Source organism: Aspergillus neoniger, assembly GCF_003184625.1.
Source record: "Aspergillus neoniger CBS 115656 unplaced genomic scaffold BO87scaffold_20, whole genome shotgun sequence".
Lineage (NCBI taxonomy): Eukaryota > Fungi > Ascomycota > Eurotiomycetes > Eurotiales > Aspergillaceae > Aspergillus > Aspergillus neoniger.
Genome location: NW_020291148.1, coordinates 531,433 through 552,094, shown reverse-complemented (window position 1 = coordinate 552,094; position 20,662 = coordinate 531,433). Strand labels below are relative to the sequence as shown.

Here is a 20,662-nt window from a genome sequence, read left to right as displayed (position 1 = left end):
AAATAATAATGGGGACAGAATAATCAGAAGGAAAAAGAAAAAAATAAAATTAAATCATAAATTATAAAATCATAATTATTTTTTTACCCACTTCCCTTTCCCCTGTCGGGAAACAGCTGAGCTCCACCGGCCGGACAGGAGGAAACGAACTACGTCAGAATCTGACCGCGTCCTTACACTAGTGCGGTACGGGTGGGCTGCCAGATGGATTCTCGATGGATGCCTTTGCTGCTGAGGCCCCAATGGGAAATCCCAGGGAAATTTTCTAGAAGCTCCTGTTGTCCCACTCCGGCCGGGGACTGGCCTTCACCGCTGAGACTTTTTGCCTCCCCCTTTTTTTTTTTCTTGGGTTCCGCAGGTCTAATTAACATGCGCATTATCGGAGCTTATTCGATGGGGTGTGGACTGATGGTGGTGCTAGGTGGGCGTCTCAATCAGAAACAAAGGGTTGTAAGGGCGATAAAATGTCACAGCCGAACAAATGGACGGGAAGAAAATGGGAGGGAAAAAAAGTTAGTCTACTTAGTTCGCAGTGAAGGAGAAACAGGATCGAAGGAAAGAAGAAGAACAAGAACAAGAACAAGAACAAGAACAAGAACAAGAACAAGAACAAGAACAAGAACAAGAACAAACGAAAGACACAGAGCGAAAAATGGGAGGGAACAAGTGAACACGAAATTGAACAAGGCAAGCAAGCATTCCTGACCCACTCCAGCGTTTATCGTTCTCTTTCTTTCGCTCTCGCGCTCGCTCTCTCTATCTTGACTCTCGACGGAGTCGTCTCTACACACCCCGTTCTGGCGGCTTCTTTTCTCACCATTCCCGATTTTGCTTTCTGGGCAAGACAGTCCATCTTTTTCAGCAAAGAAAAGAAAACGGAAAATCCTCTGGGCGAGACGCCGCCCATGTGACTACAACTGTAGCTAAACGCTAGTGCCATTTCGCTTGGTTACGTAAATTACCATGGGGGAGGACGAGGACACTGACGAAGAAGCAGCAGCAGGAGGCATGAGTTAACCACTTTGTAATGGTGAGTGAGTTAACATTGCTATCTATGACTCAATCGAAGGGATCAATGCCACCGTTAGAGGATGCGCTTACTCCGCATCCCGACCAGGATGGTGTCCAGGCAACCTCATCCCTGAGTATGTGCAGCTGCGTTTGATAGGCTTACGAGCTTTGGGGGCTAGTCCAGCCATGCCTACACGTGCCAGTTCGTAGATCCTTTGAGGGGGGAAAGAGAGCTAAGAGCGTGAGAAGAGCACCAGAGGGGACAAGGTCTAGCAAGTTCGATAAGGAACCCTCCAGGATGATCCGAAGTCAAATGCGCGGCTGTTGCGCTGCCCGTCTGAAACTCGGATGCGTGTGATTTGATTCCTCACGACCACCACACAGACACCCTCCTCCTGTATGTACTTACTTCCTTCCCACCCCCCAAAAGAGGGAAGATCCTAGCTCCAGCCAGATTGTCGGGACCTGCGGGTCTATCCTCTTCCTGTATCCATCCTGTCCAAGCCACCACACATCCCGTAGTTCTCAAGCCCAAGTGACGCCTGCATCCTTCAGCCTTCCCGTTTCAGCCGTGATTAGGCCCTCTTCTGCGAGCATGGATAGCTGAGAGTGGTGAGACAGGCAGTAGACAGCTGAGGAGCCATGATCCATGATGAAGATTAGAAGAAACATTCTTCCCTTTGCTTCCCTTACAGCCTTGTTCAGGGGGAAGGAAGGAGGGAAGGAGGGCAGTGGTGATCCGATCATAACGGAAGAATGACAGGTCGTTTCATCTGTACAGGGCGGCAAGTTTGTCGCAGCCAACGGGGTAGCCGCAACCTAAAGATACTACACACCCACACAAGACACATATTGAGAAGAGAAGAGCTTTGATGGCGTGTCCTCAGGCCGCCGCCGGAGCGATGTTTCAGGGGTTGATCATCATCGCTCTCACCCACAATTGGATCGCATCTTCGGGGTTTACGTCCGCCAACGAAAACCCCGTTTCTCCTTGCAGGAAAGTCAGGAAAAGGAAAAGTACCTGCGTTCGTATTGTCCGAGCTCTCAGACTTTTGGGTGCTGCCCTGAACGGTTTGAGTTCAAGGAACTGTCTGTCATCCATCTATCCTTTTCCCAAGGAACGGGAGCCTCGGGAAGCGATTGGAATCTGGTAATTCCGGGCTCCTCCATTTGACGGACATCTCGGCTGACAACCATCCATTCCATCCATTCCATCCATTGTGGCTGATGTCCCTTGCCTAGTCTTGGCTGTTAGGTTGCGGTTTGCTATTGTTGCTTGCTGTAAGGCTGCCCTCCTATCATCCCTGATCAATAACTGTTAGACTTCACAATTTCATAATTACTTATTACTTATTACACATATCCTATAACTCCGTACATGTACCATACACCCAATTAATGGTCACTGACTGGCTCGCCATCTTCCCGTCCGTCCCTGCAGCTTGAGAGAACTAATTGAAACTAATCTCCCACGCCAGCTGACTTGGGGGTGTACTCTCTTATGCAATGCAACGCTCATCAGGTCCAATCCGGTTTGATTTGATTTGATTCTGGAATGAGTTCATTAATTGAACCAGTAGACATCCACCAATCTCACCCCCCTTGGCCCAATGGAGCCCTGGCGTGCAACCGGACTAGCACCACCCGCTTCATGAGTAAGTATCTAATGAGGATGCGCGGCGTCACGCCGGATCATCTGCAGATAGGACGTGGCCCGGGATGCGAAGGACACTGTAAACAGGAAGGGAGAAACGATGATCCTGCACGTCAATCGATTGCTGCATAGACTCATCGGTCGATCCATCGAGATGCGGGTTGCGTTCTCGCGTCGATGATTTGACCCGGTCGCCGGTCTCTCCGCCGACAATTTTCGTTACCCACGGCCGCTAGAGAGATAGGCCGGCGCCTAACAGGATACTAAGTTACTAACAGCCCCGGCCTGCGTCAAGTCGTCCTCAACGATTGACTTCTTTGGCGTAGTGTGCAGCTGTTAGCGCCGCTGCATGCATGACCACTGACTGAGACTTGAGAACGGACAAGGCAGGTTTTTTTGCCAGTCCTAGCAGTAGTATCGTGGGCTACGGCGTCCTACTGTATCTACTAATTTTATCCGGTTAATGGTGATGGCCGCCTGACGCAAAAGAGATCCCGCGCGCTTCCGGTGGATGAATGGTTCATTTTCCCTTTTCTTATTACATAGTAGGTATAGGTTCCCTGAATGATCCGGATCAGTCATATCACCATCTTTGCCACTTCCTGATTTCCCGTCAGGTCACATGGCTCTTATTCATTTGGGACGACGGGGACAGAGAGGGCCAAACGAAAAACACATGGCAAGAAGGAGAAAGGATGTTGACAGAGTGGATCCCAGTTCCAAGAGAACGAAATGAGATCCCCACTGTTGGGGGTGTTCATTCCGCGCCGTTGGTGTGGTGAAAACTGGATCGCAGCAATCAATGGCCGGTCTCAGTGCGGAGGCAGGGTGATTCACGCCAATTTCGTCAAACTCCTCGGCAAACTCCCACTGCAGTCCTGGACAGATTGCTATAATAGTGCACAAAGTGGAGAATGGGTACACATGATACACCACACTCATTGAGCCTTTGTCATACTTACGCGCCTTTCTCTCTCTCCCTCTCTTGTTCTCCCCAACTAATGTTGTCGTATATCCCGGACAGTTTCCCGCCTCAAGTTTTGGTTCCCCTGCGGGTTAGTGGATTGGATGTAACGCAGCAATTGCGTTAATGCAGGTACTATGCATCTGACTGCATCCTCGACTATCACAATCACCGTGACGCCTCCCAGTCTGCAATATTCAATAGTCCGACTGCAGGAGGGGTTGCCCACGCCGATGTAGACAAGATCGGAATTTCCCAGGCAGGACTCCGTGCGGCGTACATATCTAGTGAAGATCAACATCAGGGAATTTCTCCGCTCTGTGGAATGGTACTGACTCTTCCAGAAACCGTCGCAATCCATGGTTCACCGCTCCTCTTGTCGCACAGTGCTCGTCCACTGTCCGTCCCACACAGGTTGCGGTTCAAAACTCTCAACAATCGCTCCCGCTTTGTCGCTAATTCGGGACTAAACGGCCACTAATTATGATACGAACTTGCTACTTTGTTCTAGTGAGCAGCCGGTCTCAGCACCGCCTTTGGCGCCGCCGGTTTCACTACAACGGCTGGTCCACTTGCTCCCACTAACTCTGTTGCGGGAAACCACTGCTCATCGAATTCTATCCCAGCCTCTTTTTCACCACACAGACCCCGTTGGTTATCGGTTGGCTGAATGATATTACCTTTTCTCATTCAGGATAAGCACTTGAAATTACTGCCGTCCTGAGTAGTGGCGTAGGAGTCTACGGAGTACTTGGTGCTCTGAATAGTGAATACCGTGTCTTAGGACCCATGTTGATCACGATTTTCAATAGCACCCTTATGGTTCGACTACTCCCTATTGAACCCCGCAGCGGGATCGGATCTCACGGGCGGCTGGCTACGGTTTTCTCGAATCCTCAAGCAAGGCAATAACATAGACAACATAGGTTCAACCTCAGTTACAATTCTTTCGGCATTCTTCCTCGCGGTGTCTTGCCTCTTTAGGCACATCTCAAGCAACTAAAAGCCTAAAAGGGCTGTATCTATTTAGAGGGTCTCGTCTACGTCTTCTTCATGGAAAAGTCGTCCTTACCGTGGAACATGGATCCCAATTTTATCAATGTCGGTCAATCCTACTCCACAGTACGGAGAACTCCGCCCACTACCTTAGTCGGAGAAATTTTTGTTTGGACCTGCCCTTTTCTTCCTCGACTGACGTCAAGATTCGGCTACTCTCCATTGGATCCAGTGCAGGGTTTTGCTTAGCCTTGCAAGATTATTAATGTCTGCACGCCGATTACTGGGCCATTATTCAATTGCTTCGGAAGGCATCTCCGCAAAAGGGCGGACAGGGCGCTTCTGAAAGAAAACGGTGAACCAAATCCCGGTCCTCGTTTACTCTGGTGTTGGGGTAAAATTAGACGACACGGCAATATCTCGGTACTTTGACTCTTGGCAAGATACTGAAGCAGAAGCCATTCGGGACGCGTCTGCTCAATCTCAAACGCCATTCTGTCTCCTGTTTTCAGATATATCACGGAGTCGCAAGCTGTCAATCGGCATGTCAACGTGAAACAACCCCTGTACATCAGTATGTTATGCGCCAGGATCATGGCTTATGCAGCAAGCCGAAAGTCTAAATGACCCTCACATATGTATGTGCTGCAGTGCACATCCATGCGGCATGGTGTTCTATTCCAACGGCGAGCGCCCCGCAAGAGGCTCCCAGGGACCGGCTGAGTTATGACAGTCTAGGCCGATTGCGACGTAGCCTGGAACTGTAGACGTGGTCTTCGGCGCAAAAGGGGCGAGACGGTCAGGTTCCTTGGGACCGGGTGTTACACAGAACCTAATCCAGATAACGGCCAGCATCCGAGTCAGGCTGTCGCACACCACTGTTTCGTCGCCTCACTGGAAACTCGAACCTAAAGATGATTCTCGGCCGGACTGGTCTCGACTCCAGCTAATGTTGTCCAGACGGGCCGCCATCGCACCAGGTGGTACAGCAATTTGCGAACACGTCGCAGGACAATCGTTCGATCCTTTTCAGCTGGATAGCATTCAATCTGCATCACGCGCACGAGCATTCTGCAATTCATGATATGCGACCGTTGGACCATACCATGCGTTATGCAGAAATCAAACGATCAGGTCGCATCTTACGACGAGGCGCCATCCCCGTCCCACGCGACGTGTGCAAGACTTGCAATGCTGTAACGTAGTGCAGGCAGCTTCGAAATTATTCTTCGGGCAGATCGCCCTGAGCCTGGCTTGATATCCATTCTTCCATCAAGACCTGACGACCAGGTTCTGCCGGTGCAGCTCTTGTCCCTGTTTTGTCACCTTTCCGCATGACAAGCAGACACAGCACCCAGCCGTAGATATTAAATCCCTCGTAATTGGTCCTGAAGCGCATCTTCTTGTCATCACCATCATCAGCATCTCGCGATAGCGTACCATCATCCTTCCTCCTCTTTAATGTACGCCGCCGCTCCGGCGAATCATCAGACTGCCAATCAGCATCATCCCGCTGGCGCTTCCCCCCAGCCGCATTATCATCATCATCACCACTCGCCTGTGGAATATCCCTCAATTCCAACCCCTCTTCCTCCTCATCACTCTCAATCAAGATCCCACCCCCAGCCGCCCCAGAACCAGAACCAGAACCAGAACCTCCTCCTACCCCCCTCCCCACAGCGTATCCCCCTTCCTCCTCCTCACCAAACTCCTTATGCCTCGTAAGAAGCGAATGTCGCGTCCTCGACTCGCGCAAAAACAACGCAACCTCGAATTCCTCTACACGAATTGCATGCATTATTAGCCAGCCATCCCTTCCAAGCACCATACATAGTCCATCAAAGAAATATATATATATATGCATCTCCTGTATATTTTAATAAGAGACTACTCACCCTCAGAAATAACATCCTTCACCGGCTTCCCCTTCTTCTTCGTAAATAACCGCTCATTCTCCTCACGTAACTTGGGCAGCACGAGTGGCCGGATCGCTGCGAATACGCGTGGGAGTACGGCGTCACGCGCATTCAGGAGCCATCGGATATCCGAGGGGTTCTCGAGGTAGATTCGACTTTCGAGGACCGTGTATTTGCTGATTCGGAGGTAGCGGCGGATGGGCGCCATGCTTGAATGTGCGCGGGTGGGTGGGTGGTTGGGTTGGGAATCGAGCGGGGAGGTGGTGGTTTGTTGGTGGTGATGGATGCGGGGATAGTAAGTAGTAGGTGTGGTCTGATGTTGGGCTTGTTTGGTGGTTGTTGTGGTTGTGATGTTGGAGGATGTGAGTGTAAATCAGTAGTAGTGACGTTACCTGCCGGGGCTGCTGCGGGCAGTGACCGCCAAGCTTAGATTAGCTACGGTGCGGTGCGGGGATTACTATGGGCTGGCTGGTTTGGCTGTGTGTAGTAGCCTCCGAACAACAACACTGATCGGTTTGTATCTAGGGATGTGGCTTGGCTGGTTTGTGCTACTTGCAGGGGTGTTGAGGGTATTAAGATTGATTCTATTATGTTATTCCTTTAAACCTCTGAGGGATCATACGATGTCTTTGGATCTGGTTCGGTTGATTTACTCCTCATTTTACTATACAACTGGTGGACGAAGTAGATGAAGTGCAGGCAGGTTTCGGCCGAATGCTTTTAGGTCAGTCAATTGTTGTATTGGCTGGGTAAGTGTCTGGTGATATTTGCATGGCGTATACTACACTACATTTTGTATGGGGGTATGGACAGTTATTGTGGTTGGTATTGTTATTTGCGGTGGCTTTTATTGATATCTGGCTTTCGTCTACTCCATCAAGGAGTTCTGGCTGTTTGTAAATTATTGATAGATGATATCTTCGGAGTTATTCAGGTAGGAAGACTGACGCTGAGGCATACATGCAAGATGAGTTATAGTTCGATCCGAACATACATATACTACCTGGATGATGTATGTATATGGAGGTTGAAGCACATATGGCGTGGTATTGTCTCTATCCCCTCTTGTATACAATTTCCACGACTTCCGTGCCTTAGTGAAACCTCTCTCGCTCTCTCACTGGGTCTCTATAGCTGGGCTCTGTTCTGTTCCTTTTTCTCTGGTTAAGTGTTGATTACTGGGATAGCAGTATCCTGTGATTCCCCGTTCCTGCTCCTGATGGGAGAACCAATGCAGCGAAGTACTCAACCTTTCTTTCGTCGTTAAAATACCATATTGCCTGTACTTTTTGCTCTGATTTATTTTCAGATAGTGATAAGCATCGTGGCAAGGACTTGCCAATCTTCTAGCTGAGATGCGCCTTCATGGTAGGTACGGTCAGCGCAGCTCTGAGTGCTGCATTAGCTGGCTAAATATGAGACTGCGTTGGCTGCTTTCACTCTGGGATGGAATTATATTAGCCAAGTATCCCTGCTATGAAGATCTGAAGCCTTGCTGGTGCGGTCTGCTCGGACTTGGCCTTCTATAGGGCTGGTGTGATCGTCGGTAGTTGTCCATTAGGGGGCCGAATGTTGTAGGTCTAGAGTGGCCTACCTGCGAGCTGATGGTTTCATATACACAGGGAATGAAAGATCTTATTGCAATATTTTGGCCGTCTCATTGCATTGTTGGTGTAGAGTGACTCCGGTTGAAGAATTTTGTGGTGTGAGCTGAAAGGTTTTCAATGACGGATCAAGATCTATCGTGGATACGACACAATCAAATGTACTTTGGCTTGATTCTTTATTAAATTGCAATATAGTGTTAATTCAATACAGGATGCTCCTCCATACCAACTTCTGGCACTCAGATGTGTCGTTGCAGATAGTGCAGTGAGTGTCCTAGAAAGTGGATATGTATGGGCTCAATATATAGTTCAGAAATTCCCACCCTTGCTTTTGCATTACCCATCTGCCAATGTCCAACAAGCTCTGCAACTCTATATATATCATGAAATTAACAATCAAATATCGTTATCATTCCTATCTCAAAGTATACATCAAAACTCGACAGCCGGGGTGCAGAATGTATAGACGTCACATGACACCGCGTATCGCTCGCGTCTCCCCGAATCGACGATCTGCAGCTTCTAGACCCCTCAGCATCAACAACACCATCCCCATGGATACTCCACAATGGATCCTATCCTAGATGGGCTCAATTCCGCCCAAACAGCCGCCGTAGCGTCCCCATCCCCTATCCTCCAAGTCCTCGCTCCACCCGGCTCAGGAAAGACCAAGACCCTGACCGCGCGCGTCGCGTACCTGCTCGCGCACCATGGCTACCGACCACAAGATGTCATCTGCTGCACATTTACAATCAAGGCTAGTCGGGAGATGAGGGAACGGCTGGCAAAACTGATCGGTGACGAATTGCAGAGGAAGCTGATTCTGGGAACATTCCATTCTATTTGTCGGAGATATCTGGTAACGTATGGGTATCTGATCGGGCTGAAGAAGGGGTTTGGTATTGCGGATTCAGGAGATAGCTTGGCGATTATCAAGGTAGGTGGTCTAGGTTACATGGTCTATGTGTCTGTGTCTGTGTCTGTTGCTGACTCCTACAGAGGATCATCAAGCGATTGCAGGTCGGAATCCAGCCCAATGCAGCGAGGGCAAGGATCTCACACCAGAAAGCTCATGGAGTTAGTCCGGATGAGCTGGCGGCGAAATTGAACAAGAATTCGAAGGTTCTGGAGCAGAGAGAGTTTGTTCAGGTATATCGTGAGTATGAGGCAAATTTGGCAGCTTCAAGTTTGCTGGACTACGATGATCTACTTGTGCGGTGCGTGGAACTGCTCAGGAAGCATCCGCAGTGTGTGTCGAACGTGCAAGCTGTTCTGGTTGATGAGTTCCAAGATACGAACCATATCCAGTATGAGTTGATGAATTTGTTTGCGTCCCAGAATCAACGGATCACTGTTGTTGGGGATCCGGATCAGAGTATCTATGGTTTCCGATCTGCTGAGATTAAGAACTTGGGGCGTATGCAGCAGCTATATAAGGATACGTCGGTCGTCTTGCTGGAGGACAATTACCGATCGTCTGGGTGTATCCTGAGTTCGGCTCAAGATGTCATCGAACAAGATTCATCACGGCCGGCGAAGAAGCTGCAGCCGACGCATAGCTTGGGCACGATGCCTGTTCTGCGCAAGCTGCCTGACTCGGAGTCGGAGGCCCTCTGGATTGTTCTGGAGATCAAGAGGTGCATCGCCTTGACGGGAAAGCTTGTGAACTACTCGGATTTTGCGATACTGCTGAGGTCGGCTGCTCTCTCGCGACAAATAGAAGCCCAAATGGGAAAGCATGGGATTCCGTACCGGATGGTTGGTGGCTTAAGGTTCTTTGACCGAGTAGAGGTCAAGTTGCTCCTGGACTATCTTCGAGTCATTAGCCAGCCGGGTAACACCGATGCTCTCCTGCGCATTATTAATGTGCCGTCTAGAAAACTTGGTGATGAATCGGTCAATATATTGACAAAGGGCGCGGAGAAGGCGAAGAAGCCGCTCTGGGACTTCATGAAGGATGTTGCTCAAGGTCGCAGTTCAACGGAGAAATCTCTATCAAAGCCTGCTGACAACGGACTCTGCACCCTGGTTGGACTCATCGAGTCTGCTCGACAGAAGCTCCGTGAATGTACCGACGGGTCGTCACCGAGGAAGCTCCTCGATTTTTTGATCAAAAAGCTATCGTTCCGAGAATACCTCAAGGCGTTGCATGGCTCGAATGAGGAGAACCGGTGGGCCAACGTGGAGGAGCTCTTGACCCAAGCTGATGACACACCTGGTCCAGAGAATGAGGCTGTAAATGAGGAAAGTCTTCCGGAAATACAGGGCATCGAACAACAACAAGCCCATCCGGGCGAAGAGGCGTTGTCTCGCTTTTTGGCGAATGTGGCTCTGTCCACAGAGGTTCTTCCGCAAGAAGGTGAAGAGGGCGAGCAATCCAATGAGAAGGTAACCATCTCCACGATTCATGCAGCAAAAGGCCTTGAATGGCCTGTGGTGTTTGTGCCTGCCGTACTCAATGGCATTATCCCACATTCACGCGCCGAAGACTCCGATGAAGAGCGAAGACTGCTTTATGTAGCCATGACCAGGGCACAGGCATTGCTATATCTTAGCTATCCTCTGCGACAGTCCCGCGATGGTGAAGAGGCAACATTGTCGAGCTTCCTCCCATCAAAGCTAGTAGAGGAGCGTTTCCGGTTCCTCGGGCCGAAAATCAACGACAGGATTATCCAAGACATCGCTGATATCCTACGTCGACCAATGCCGGACTCAGCTGCTATATCGAAAGGACGATCTACCTGTGATATCCCATATGATGATCAGTGGACAGAAGATGGCTTCGAGGCACCTGATGCCATCATTCGCTGGGACGGCACCAGAGCCATGGGCGGGGAGCCCAACCCTAAGAGACAACGTCTCAATCAAGAGCAATCGGGCGCATCGACGACAACCTACATGTCGTGGACGACGCCGACCATGAATGGCTCCAACTTTTCTGTGCCCACCACATTATCCCTGGGCTTCTCGACAGCCCGCGAATACATAGCGACCAGCGACCCAGCCCCAGAACAACCCCCAACCAAAGCCGAGACCAAACCGAACGCCGTAGCTGCCAGCATCGTCGGTCGCAAATCGGACGGACTATCGCAGAAAACGATCTCCGGATTCTTCGGGCAGCCTTCGTCGTCAGGCCCGAAGAGCGGTTCAGGCGCGGCTGGGCGCTACCAGCCTCAGGGCAACCGAAGAGACGCGGTAGGGCAAACGCGTCACAGTGGATCGTCGAACTCTGAGTTTAAAAGTGTGATCCCATCGAATCTCCGGACGTATCGCCCGCAAGGGCCAAAGTTGCAACCGCCTCGACCGGTTCTCGAACCATCCGACCCGAACCAATACACCTGGTTGGCGGCATCCTCGAAGCCCTCGGAGGGACAGAAGCCGTTCTCGCGCGCCACTCAGGGACCGAAGTCGACTGACGAAGGAAGAGGCGAAGCAGGGAAAGATTTGCGGACAAGCGAGATTAAGAGTCTTTCAGGAACCGTCGGGGGAGCCAGACCGGTGGCCACGTATCACACGACTACCATGTCGATGGTGCAGACGGGGCCAGCGACGACGATGCGACGGACGCTAGGGATTCGACGAAGCATGAATGGATGGGCGGATCGCATGAAGAGGGAGAACAATGGACCATCTTCGTAGCCGTACGAAGAATGGTGTGTGGCGTCTGGCGAAGACAGGGTATATACTGGTCAGCTATAATCTGTGGGCGCATTACGAAGTCATGATCAAACCATCAAACTACATGGTAGTATAGCATCTTTACACTTAGCAAGTACAGCCCCATACCTTCTAGCAATCCTTCGTAGAACACCATACCTATGCCCTTTATGAGTATGGGAAGTATTCACACCGACCAAGCTCAACTCAACACGAACTCAGCTCAGCCCACTAACCCCCATCCGTACTAGCCAGCCACCTTACCACCCCAGCCAGTCCTCAGTCCTCAGCATCACTTCGACCGTCCATCCATCCATCCGTCCTCAGTAAGTAAAGAAGTAGAATAACTCACTCCGTATGACCTACCAGTGATGTATGTATGTACGTATGCACCTAACTACTATAAGAACATGCAAACATTATGAAATGAATAAAACAACATCAACCATCCATTCAGGAACCTTCCATTACCCACGCAAGCAAGCCAGCCACAATAATCCAATCCCGCCTCACTTTCTTTACCATCCTTCGCCTTCGTTCCTTTCCGTCATTGTCGTTATTATTATTATTATTATTATTATTATTTTCTTGTCTCGAACTTACGGGGGACTAACTAACCCGGATTAGGGTCTAGTTCTTTCTTTGCTTGCCTGCTGACCTGGCAGTATGGCACTAACCCCAACTAGTGTCTAGTAAGTACACTACTAACTAGTTAACTGGACTGCTGCCCATTAATTACTTACTAAGATATTACATAAGTGGTGATGCAGGCACAGCTGGCGATAGTTCATAGGAGGGTCACAAGGGGTCACGTCACGTCAGTAGTTGCTTTTGCTTTTGCTTTTGTACCTGACAGACAGACGGACGGGCTGGATGGGCACGGTCGGTTGAGTGGGATGGATGGGTGGATGGATGTAGCGGTGTGCTTACTAAGGTAGGTATTAGGTGGATTGTTGGGGTGATTTAGGTTATTTCCCTAGACAGAGGGAATATAGTATCTAGGTGAGTGACTTCTCTGTCTCTTTCTTACTCCGGATTATATGATTGTAGCGGTGAGTAAGTGATAGTAAGTTGAGTTAGTTTTCTCTCTTCCAGGTGCATGGTCTGATTTATTATTCCGTTACGGATACTATTAGTAGGTATGGAATGGGATGGATGTGATTACCCGAGGATAATAATTTTAATAATGTGATGGGGGGTGGGGGATTAAATTATTTACTCCATATTGCCTTAGTATGTCTCAATAATCTAATCTACTTGATGGAAAAAGGAGGGAGGTGAAGCGAGTTGAGTCGGTAAAGGAACCAAGTATGGTTTCTACTGGATTTAGCTCTAGTGTAGCTTGCTTACTCTGCTATGGTAGCTTACTGACTAGATCCGGAAGTAGATAGTTGCTGATGGTGGTAATAGTCTGGGGAATGATAATTACCCTGATAATAAGCTTGGAGCTATCTATCCATCTATCATTTACTGAAACGTTTGAGCTATTTTCCCATCGTCAGCATCATCATCAAGACTATTATTGGGAGAATGAGCTGTTTATTTTTCACTGCTTTACTTCTTGCCTAATAATCGGGCTTCATCAAAGTATGGTTCTTATTGCGACTAGAGAAAAGCTAAGACCCGAGATAAGGGGGTGAGTGAGTAAGTGAGTGAGTGGTGTGGATGGGTGGTTGATCCATCCACCCCCCTCCTGAGAGGCAGGTCTGTCTCGAGTACAATACACAGCATACAGTAGATGCTGTACTCCGGAGTAGTGATTAGTCGAGTCGGTGATGGGGATGGGTTGCGATGTTCAAATTACCTTACTTAGCTAAGGTAGGGTAAAACCGTACTTTGTCCGTGTGACAGGAATAGTAGTAAACCAGTTGGGTAGGACGGCGACGACTACGACGATGACTGCTATTTTGGACTTTTTCGCGGGTCGTTCTAATAAACTGGAGCTTACTTTGCTGCCAGCTAACACAGGAAGTTTCCGTAGATAGTAAGGAAGTCAATCAGGTGTGGAGGATGTTGATCCACTTGGAAGAGAGGAGATGTTCGGTTCGGTCGAGACTACTATGAGTAAGTGTGCCTGAGGTTCAGGTCCCCTTCCACTCTTACTGTTTCGGGATGGATGGGGCAAGCACCAATTGGGTTAGATGTGTTATTTATGGGATGGTATGGAAAGTGTATTATTGGCTCGTTATTAATAGTTGGGCGACTGTCAGGTGACCAGTGGGGGTGGTATAAGGCTGTAAATGACCATTATTGTGACCACTCTGACCCAATCATCAGGCGCATCCCTGGTTTTAGGGGGTAACATTCCCAGGGGGAGCTGGCTTCCCGTGACCCAAGGCGAGTCGGTAAGGTATTGGGCCTTACCAGCATTGATTTCCAGCTTGGACAGCATCAGCAACTGGCAAAAGTTGAGTTGTCGACAACTAGTCCAACTAATGAGTAGTTACCCAAAGGCAAGGCCAGTTGGTGAAATGACCGCCTCAGCCTCGTACCGCCACATCACCCAGGCTCTTCGGCCAGACGAGAAAGGAGAGTGGATTCAGCCTGTCTGTCCAACTCTCCAGCCACAGTCTCCTGAGGGCATTGCCTGATGACTTGACGGGCGGTGCCGAGGGAAGCCTGCCTGCCTGCCTGTCTGTCTGTTGCTCCCAGGCACTTTGTTTCCCAGGCTCTCTGACTCCCATTCCCCTTCAGGCTCCAGGGCTCAGGCTCAGGCTATCAGCATAGCAACTCTCCTATCAGAATCATCCCCCAAACCCAATTGAAACACTTACTCATCCCCCATCGTGAGAGTGTCACTAGAATGACGAATCACCTGGTTTGCTGCCTCGTCTTTTTGTCCTTGAATTTCGCCCCTGGCAGGGGCGGTGGATACCACCACCCTGGGCGAAGTTCGAGGCTTCGACGAGGATTCCAGACATTCGATTTCCTTTTGCCTGGGGGCCACCCCATGACGTCTTTGTCGCGGACTTCTTTTAGATCGACGATGCTTTCGTAGCATGTAACTAGTATGTAGCCTGTAGCATAGCATGTAGCAGGCCGCCGCAGGCTGGTAATGCAAATGGGGGGGGAAGAATGGAAGGCAGCAGAGCCCACCGACTAGTCAGTCCTGCAAGATGATCGATCTGCTTCTCCGTCATGGCTGGCTTAGTGAAGTGTGTGAGTTTACCGTCTAGATCCAAGTCCCTGGGGGGGGAAGCTAAACTGAACGGGATCTGATTCGACTTGATCCTTTTCTGGATTGGAGCATTATTCTGGCTTTGCTTTGCTTTCTATTCTATTTCCGTTTGGATACCGTTATACTTCCCTCCTCCGGGGAAAACATACAAAAGCCTCCTGCCGTCCGTCTGGAAATCGCTTCTTTTTTATCTACCACAGACTACTACTATCAACAACATCTTCAACCCAAGACTACTCCTAGTTTCTAACTACTTCTACCCTACGTTCATCTGTCCTTCTTCTCTCATCGTCTTCTCTCACCCTCTTCTCTTACACTTCGGATTTTGGCCTCGTACTGAGCCTTGCTCCGCCACCGACTGCCATCCTTATACTTACTATATAAATCTACTTTCCTCTCTAACTCTTACCGTCTACTATCCCATCTCACCTCCTATCTTCTACCAAGCTACCACCACTACTACTACAAAACAATCTACTCAACTCTCTCACATCTCTTTTTCTCAAACCATCAATATGCCTCACAAAGTCAACGACTCCAATTCTACCCTGTCCAGCAGTGGCAGCAGCGGTGACCGTGTTGTAGTCTCAGATCTACGAGGTATGTCTATTCCCCCATCTGCAACTTCAAATCTACTATCCACATCTTGTTGGATCACGGAAGCTAATCCGGCGTCTGTCTCTCCTTAGGGCCCAATGCTGTCCCACGCCGTACACAACCCCCGGTGATTGTCCACAACCGGGGAGGGCAGATCTACGATGAAACGAGACCTTCTGATTGGGACAAGCAACGGTGGAAGTAAACCCATCCTGGTTTCTTCCAACCCTCCAGTCGGGGGGAGTTCCCTTCCGGAAGCGCTGCTGGGCAGTTGCTGGGGACTATTTGTCGCCGGAAGGGCCGATTATCCGCGCGGCTTCGTCCAAAAGTGAGGCGACGGATCGACAGCTGGTCTGGTCAACTATCTTTTCGGCGTCTCTCGTTCTCGACCGGCAACCGACGGATGGGATGGCATGCTCTGGACTCTCGTCACCGCCCCCCTGACAATGCTGCATTGCAGCGCTGCTATCCTTTGCTGTCTCTTGTCTGTCTCTCACTCTCTCCGTTGCCGTCGGTTCCCTTGCGAATCGTTGCCCCGGATTCTTGTCTTGCCCTTCCGTCAAGATTACCTTCTGGACTTGATTTCCTTTCCCGATCATTGTACACTATTGTGCCTCTTTTTGTTTTTTGACGCCCTTTTTCGGATTTCCGACGCCATGCCCTTGTATCATTTGGTTTCTTTTACCCTTTCGGAGATTTCGTGTTCCTGTTGCTCCGTGTCTCCTCACACTGTGACGAGGCACACGTGTTACATCCCTCCATCCATCCACTGGCAAGACTGAGTTGAGGACGGACACGAACTCTAACCCGGTTGTGTCTATCTACGCTCGAGACAGCGACGGCATAGTTCCGGGCCAGCCCTTGCTTCTGCCGTCCCTTGTCAGCAGCAACCGCGACACCATCCTCCTATCCCTTTTTTTTATTATTTCTTCTTTTCTGGCTGTACCATATCGTGCTGATGCTTTTTCTCTGCCCTCCCTTCTCTGCTTTTGTCATTCCGCATAGCGTGGGTTTGATCTTGCAGGACTACCTTTTCTTTTCGGCTCCTGTCCTAATTATGTGCTTCATGTCATATCACGGTCATGTCATGTCATTCCTTCATTCGCTCGTTCGCTCTCTCGTCCGACTTGGACGCGGAGTCATCTGCATCGCCTATACTCAGGCCATGACAGTTGCCGACCGGCCCAGTCTGGGCGGGTGGGCAGGTGCTGCGCTGGTCGCGGGCTACCTGCCTCCTACATACACTCACACTCACACTAACACACACCCTGATGTACCATCATTATTGCTCGACATGACTGACGCTCTACTGTTACCAATTACTATCCATCGGCTGTTGACTGGTTTGGATTGTTGTTGCCGTTATTTTGATGTCACACATACTATTTCACAGAACTTACTTGGATACATTCTAAGTGAGGTTGTACCAGATAATCTAATTGTCATGATTACTACCACTACTACAAGTGTCTGCATCCATCCATCCATACAAAGTAGCTACTATCTCCCATTGACTTTGCACCAACCCGACTAAACCGAATCCATCCCCCACCGCATACCTACTGCATACACCAGAAAACAGTAAACCAAGTAACACTGACAACACTGACAACACTTCTTCCCCGCAATTCCATTGCATTCATTACCCACTTTCTACCCCGTGGCATGATACCTCCCACATTTGACGTACTGTACTGTACACTTGTCTTGTCCTGATCCTATTGTTCAAGTCACATCCCAACAGACACCATACACTCCCCACACTATCGACAATTGACATTTGACATATGCTCCGTGTGAATGTGCTGGCATGTCGTTATCCATACATACACAGACAGAGATACGATCCGAATCTCTCAATCCTCTCCGCATCTGCAGATAACACAGAAAATGACACAGGAGCTAAAGAAAAAAAAAAAGTCTAGAACTATACTTCCCACTATGACTAGTAATAGCAGCCAGCACATCACCTGACCACTCGCACCACATCGTACTGCATGATGCTCAGGCAGAAAAGCTACCTACCTACTTTCCTGGCATTTACCTAACTAGGTAACTTAGAAGGTAGGTAGGTTGACAGGCCGGTTGACAGGTTACAGTATGTAGACGAGAGTAATGGTGGTAGTAGTAGTGAATGACTACATGATATGAAGCACTGCATGCACAGCAGCGGCATCAACGGCCAGCCAGCCATCTATCCAAGATCGGAAAGTGACAGATAGGCAAACAGACAAACAACATCGACCCTGTCTACAGTACAGACAATAGCAAGCAGGAAAGCAAACACACATTTATGCTCCTATTATGCTGCCAAGTTTTCTCAACTTGTCTTAGCACTTATTGTTGACTGCGCATGTCTTTACTACTAACATGAATTAAGTAAGTATACATTTTATCTATCTAATGAAGAATACTCTATCATCTCAAAGACCACTATACTAGTAACTTATCTCTTCAATATTGGGATGATTATCTCAGAAGTATGTCAATAACTACATACCCACTGAAAGAATATTTTATCTGTCTATTCACATCTGGAAAGTGAAAAGTATCCCATTGTGGCAGGCAGCTGTAGCCAAGACGGACTGGCCCGAGTCGGGCATGTCGGGCACTCACTCTCGCGCGTGCGTATGCACGATTGATTGATTGATTGATTGATTGATTGATTCATGGATGGGGTGTACAGGGTATGTGGGATTGTCTAGAGGGTAGTCTATGCATGTAGCTTACTTTGGAAGGGTATTATACCAATAGTATAATCGGGTATGTGTATGTGTATGTGTATGTAGTCGCTCAAGATCTGACTTTCCACGAGATAAAAAAGAAAAGGAAAGCAAATGCGAGATTGAACCATAAGGGAAAATGAAAACTAAGGAGATAGATCGATCGATCAAGGTATCATCCGGATGAACGAGAGAAGAGGGAGAAGAAGAAAGTATAGTAGCAGTAAAGGTAAATGGAATGGTCAATTTTCATCCACCGGTCCATAATTGTTGTGATGACAGATCCTTCATCTGCATCTGCATCTCTCTCCAACTATTAAATAACAAAAATTCATATCTGTTTGGTATTTTCTCATTTGCATTTTCCTCCCCGGACCACACAGATTTTTTTGGTCGGTTTTGACAATGTTCTTTTCTGCTTTTTTTGGGGGACCTCATTCCACCAGGAAGAAAACAGATACCGTGCTCGGATAGAAAACACGGTGCAGGGTCTTGTATGCGACCTGCGTGTATAGAAGGAAACATGGGGTCAGAGGTTAAGCCACATTAATGTTCTTTACGTAGGGGTGTTGTGAAGGGGACAAGGTTGATGAAGGTTGTGAAAGGGGTAGATAGGGACAAAAGGGGAGAACTAGAAACGGAAAGTTAAAACGAAACACCCAGCTTGGTCATCGCAATCCACTAAAGGAAGCGCAGGAATGTGTGACGCTACCCATGGGCTGCGATGGAAAACGAAAACATAAATGCAAATGTACTCGAACGGCTCGCGCTTGCAATGCTAGTTGTAGAAGAAGAGAAATAACAAGCTGAATGCAACGGGGGGTAGTCCCGAGAGATGATATGCGGAAGACAAGGAGATGGGGTATGCAATTTTTAGACAAAGAAACAAAGACGGAGATAGAACGAAATTGGTGTCGAAGTAGAACCAGGTCTGTATAGGTTCTGGTTCCAACCAGATCGGCAGTTATGGCACAAGATGCAAAAATACATCGTATTCAGGTATCAAGCAATATGTTGGTATATTATTGATGAGCAGCTTCTTCAACCCTTGTGTCGAGTTCAGTAACCAGTGCTGAATGACATGTTGGGCTGGAGGAACTGTTGTTGGTACGTGGTGTCCTGCGAATACGTGTGAGAGCTCACGTACTGCATACTGGGCGGAGGTGTCGGCGATGGCGAGCAAGCACTAGCTCCTGCTATGCCTTTGGCAAAGGTGGGATTACCACCATTGGCAAAAGCCTCGTTCTCCGGCGTGATTGGCGGTGTGATATAACCGTGCGCCATGGCCGATGATTGGGTCGCCTTCTGCGGTGTAGCAAGCCCAATCTCGCCTTCGTATGGCTTGGGCTCGGGTTGGACAACGTCCGTTTGCGGGCTGGGGGGCGTGTAGCTTGCGATCGAAGCTTGACGGGCAAGGAATTGTTCCAGCACCTTGGACACACGGGAGTAGTGAGCCGAGGAATACTTCCTGGAAAGTACCTGGGAGGGTTGGTGAAGCTGCTGCGACAAACCCACGAGCGTCATCGAGTCGTACTGGGACGCCCATTCTGTGTGACGAGGCTGAGTCCGGTTGAGGATGCAGCGCGCCAGAGCCAAAGAGGCCCGGGCGAGATCCGACGATGGCTTGGACACGAATTCCCGATGGAACAGCGAGATCTCCGAGATGTACAATGCTAGATGCTCGACCTCGGCATCATACGGGCAATCCATCACGGCCATCTGCAAGAAGCTATCGACAGTCGGGTGTCCAATGGTCCACCCCAGTGTTTGCAGCACATGCCACTCCATTTGGATGAACATGTCGTCGTCGTATAGCGAGCAGCACATGGACTTGAGTTCCTTGATGGTAGGCACGCGGTCCTTCTTGTCGCCATACTTGGCTGCGATGAGCAAGGCAGCACATCCAACGAGTTGATAGTGTCTCTTGTAAACAACACGCTTGGAGCAGTAACGGTCAAGAAGGTTGATGGTGAGGAAGAGGGTCGATGGCAAGAGCTGGAATGCTGTGTGGGCTTCAATCAAGAAGTCGAGCAGGTATGGACGCATGAACCACTGAATCTCAGTCTGGATATCGATTGACTCGACGTCCGGAAGGGTGGCAGCATCCATGTCCAGCATGTGCGCCAGAACGTCATCACGGAATTCCTCGCTGGTAATCTTTGACAGCTGTTCCGCCATGGCGTACTGACGCTCGCGAGCCATCAACTTGGCGTGTTCTTTCGGATCCATACGGGGGGCAGGGAACTCGTCGTAGGACTCGACGAAGAAAGTATCGCAGGGCTGGTAGCTCGATGTGGGGCGCTTGTGGTAGGCCATGATGTCGGTCTGGTAATAACGTCGACCCAAAGTATTCAAAGAG

The 20,662-nt window shown here is 49.3% G+C and overlaps 8 protein-coding genes across 8 annotated transcripts; 4 read left to right on the top strand and 4 right to left on the bottom strand.

Annotated features, from left to right (window-relative positions):
- Window positions 1–3,219: 3,219 nt before the first annotated feature.
- BO87DRAFT_377526 (uncharacterized protein) lies at window positions 3,220–3,650 on the bottom strand. The gene has a single exon (XM_025623576.1). It carries the CDS (start codon window positions 3,605–3,607, stop codon window positions 3,299–3,301), a length of 309 nt encoding a protein of 102 aa, XP_025478843.1. The 5' UTR covers window positions 3,608–3,650; the 3' UTR covers window positions 3,220–3,298.
- A 1,884-nt stretch (window positions 3,651–5,534) lies between these two features.
- BO87DRAFT_87923 (uncharacterized protein) lies at window positions 5,535–6,862 on the bottom strand. Its single transcript, XM_025629647.1, has 2 exons — window positions 6,521–6,862; window positions 5,535–6,404 (listed from the first exon to the last, which is right to left on the bottom strand). Exons 1-2 carry the CDS (start codon window positions 6,747–6,749, stop codon window positions 5,848–5,850), a joined length of 786 nt encoding a protein of 261 aa, XP_025478842.1. The 5' UTR covers window positions 6,750–6,862; the 3' UTR covers window positions 5,535–5,847.
- Window positions 6,863–8,556: 1,694 nt separating this feature from the next.
- On the top strand, window positions 8,557–9,361 carry BO87DRAFT_87892 (UvrD-helicase-domain-containing protein). The gene has a single exon (XM_025629646.1). It carries the CDS (start codon window positions 8,717–8,719, stop codon window positions 9,254–9,256), a length of 540 nt encoding a protein of 179 aa, XP_025478841.1. The 5' UTR covers window positions 8,557–8,716; the 3' UTR covers window positions 9,257–9,361.
- Window positions 9,362–13,969: 4,608 nt separating this feature from the next.
- BO87DRAFT_87862 (uncharacterized protein) lies at window positions 13,970–14,486 on the top strand. Its single transcript, XM_025629645.1, has one exon. The coding sequence runs from the start codon at window positions 14,046–14,048 to the stop codon at window positions 14,394–14,396; it is 351 nt and encodes a 116-aa protein (XP_025478840.1). The 5' UTR covers window positions 13,970–14,045; the 3' UTR covers window positions 14,397–14,486.
- Window positions 14,461–14,821, bottom strand: BO87DRAFT_377524 (uncharacterized protein). The gene has a single exon (XM_025623575.1). The coding sequence runs from the start codon at window positions 14,804–14,806 to the stop codon at window positions 14,576–14,578; it is 231 nt and encodes a 76-aa protein (XP_025478839.1). The 5' UTR covers window positions 14,807–14,821; the 3' UTR covers window positions 14,461–14,575.
- Window positions 14,822–15,498: 677 nt separating this feature from the next.
- Window positions 15,499–15,785, top strand: BO87DRAFT_310564 (uncharacterized protein; the record flags this gene model as incomplete). Its single annotated transcript, XM_025619511.1, has 2 exons — window positions 15,499–15,583; window positions 15,673–15,785. 2 exons carry the CDS (start codon window positions 15,499–15,501, stop codon window positions 15,783–15,785), a joined length of 198 nt encoding a protein of 65 aa, XP_025478838.1.
- A 245-nt stretch (window positions 15,786–16,030) lies between these two features.
- On the top strand, window positions 16,031–17,114 carry BO87DRAFT_310484 (uncharacterized protein; the record flags this gene model as incomplete). Its single annotated transcript, XM_025619507.1, has 2 exons — window positions 16,031–16,109; window positions 16,468–17,114. Coding segments are annotated over 2 exons (726 nt in total), but the record flags the coding sequence as incomplete, so codon positions are not given.
- Window positions 17,115–19,362: 2,248 nt separating this feature from the next.
- BO87DRAFT_397897 (G1/S-specific cyclin) lies at window positions 19,363–20,619 on the bottom strand (the record flags this gene model as incomplete). Its single annotated transcript, XM_025625344.1, has 1 exon — window positions 19,363–20,619. The coding sequence occupies one exon, from the start codon at window positions 20,617–20,619 to the stop codon at window positions 19,363–19,365; it is 1,257 nt and encodes a 418-aa protein (XP_025478836.1).
- Between the last annotated feature and the right edge of the window lie 43 nt (window positions 20,620–20,662).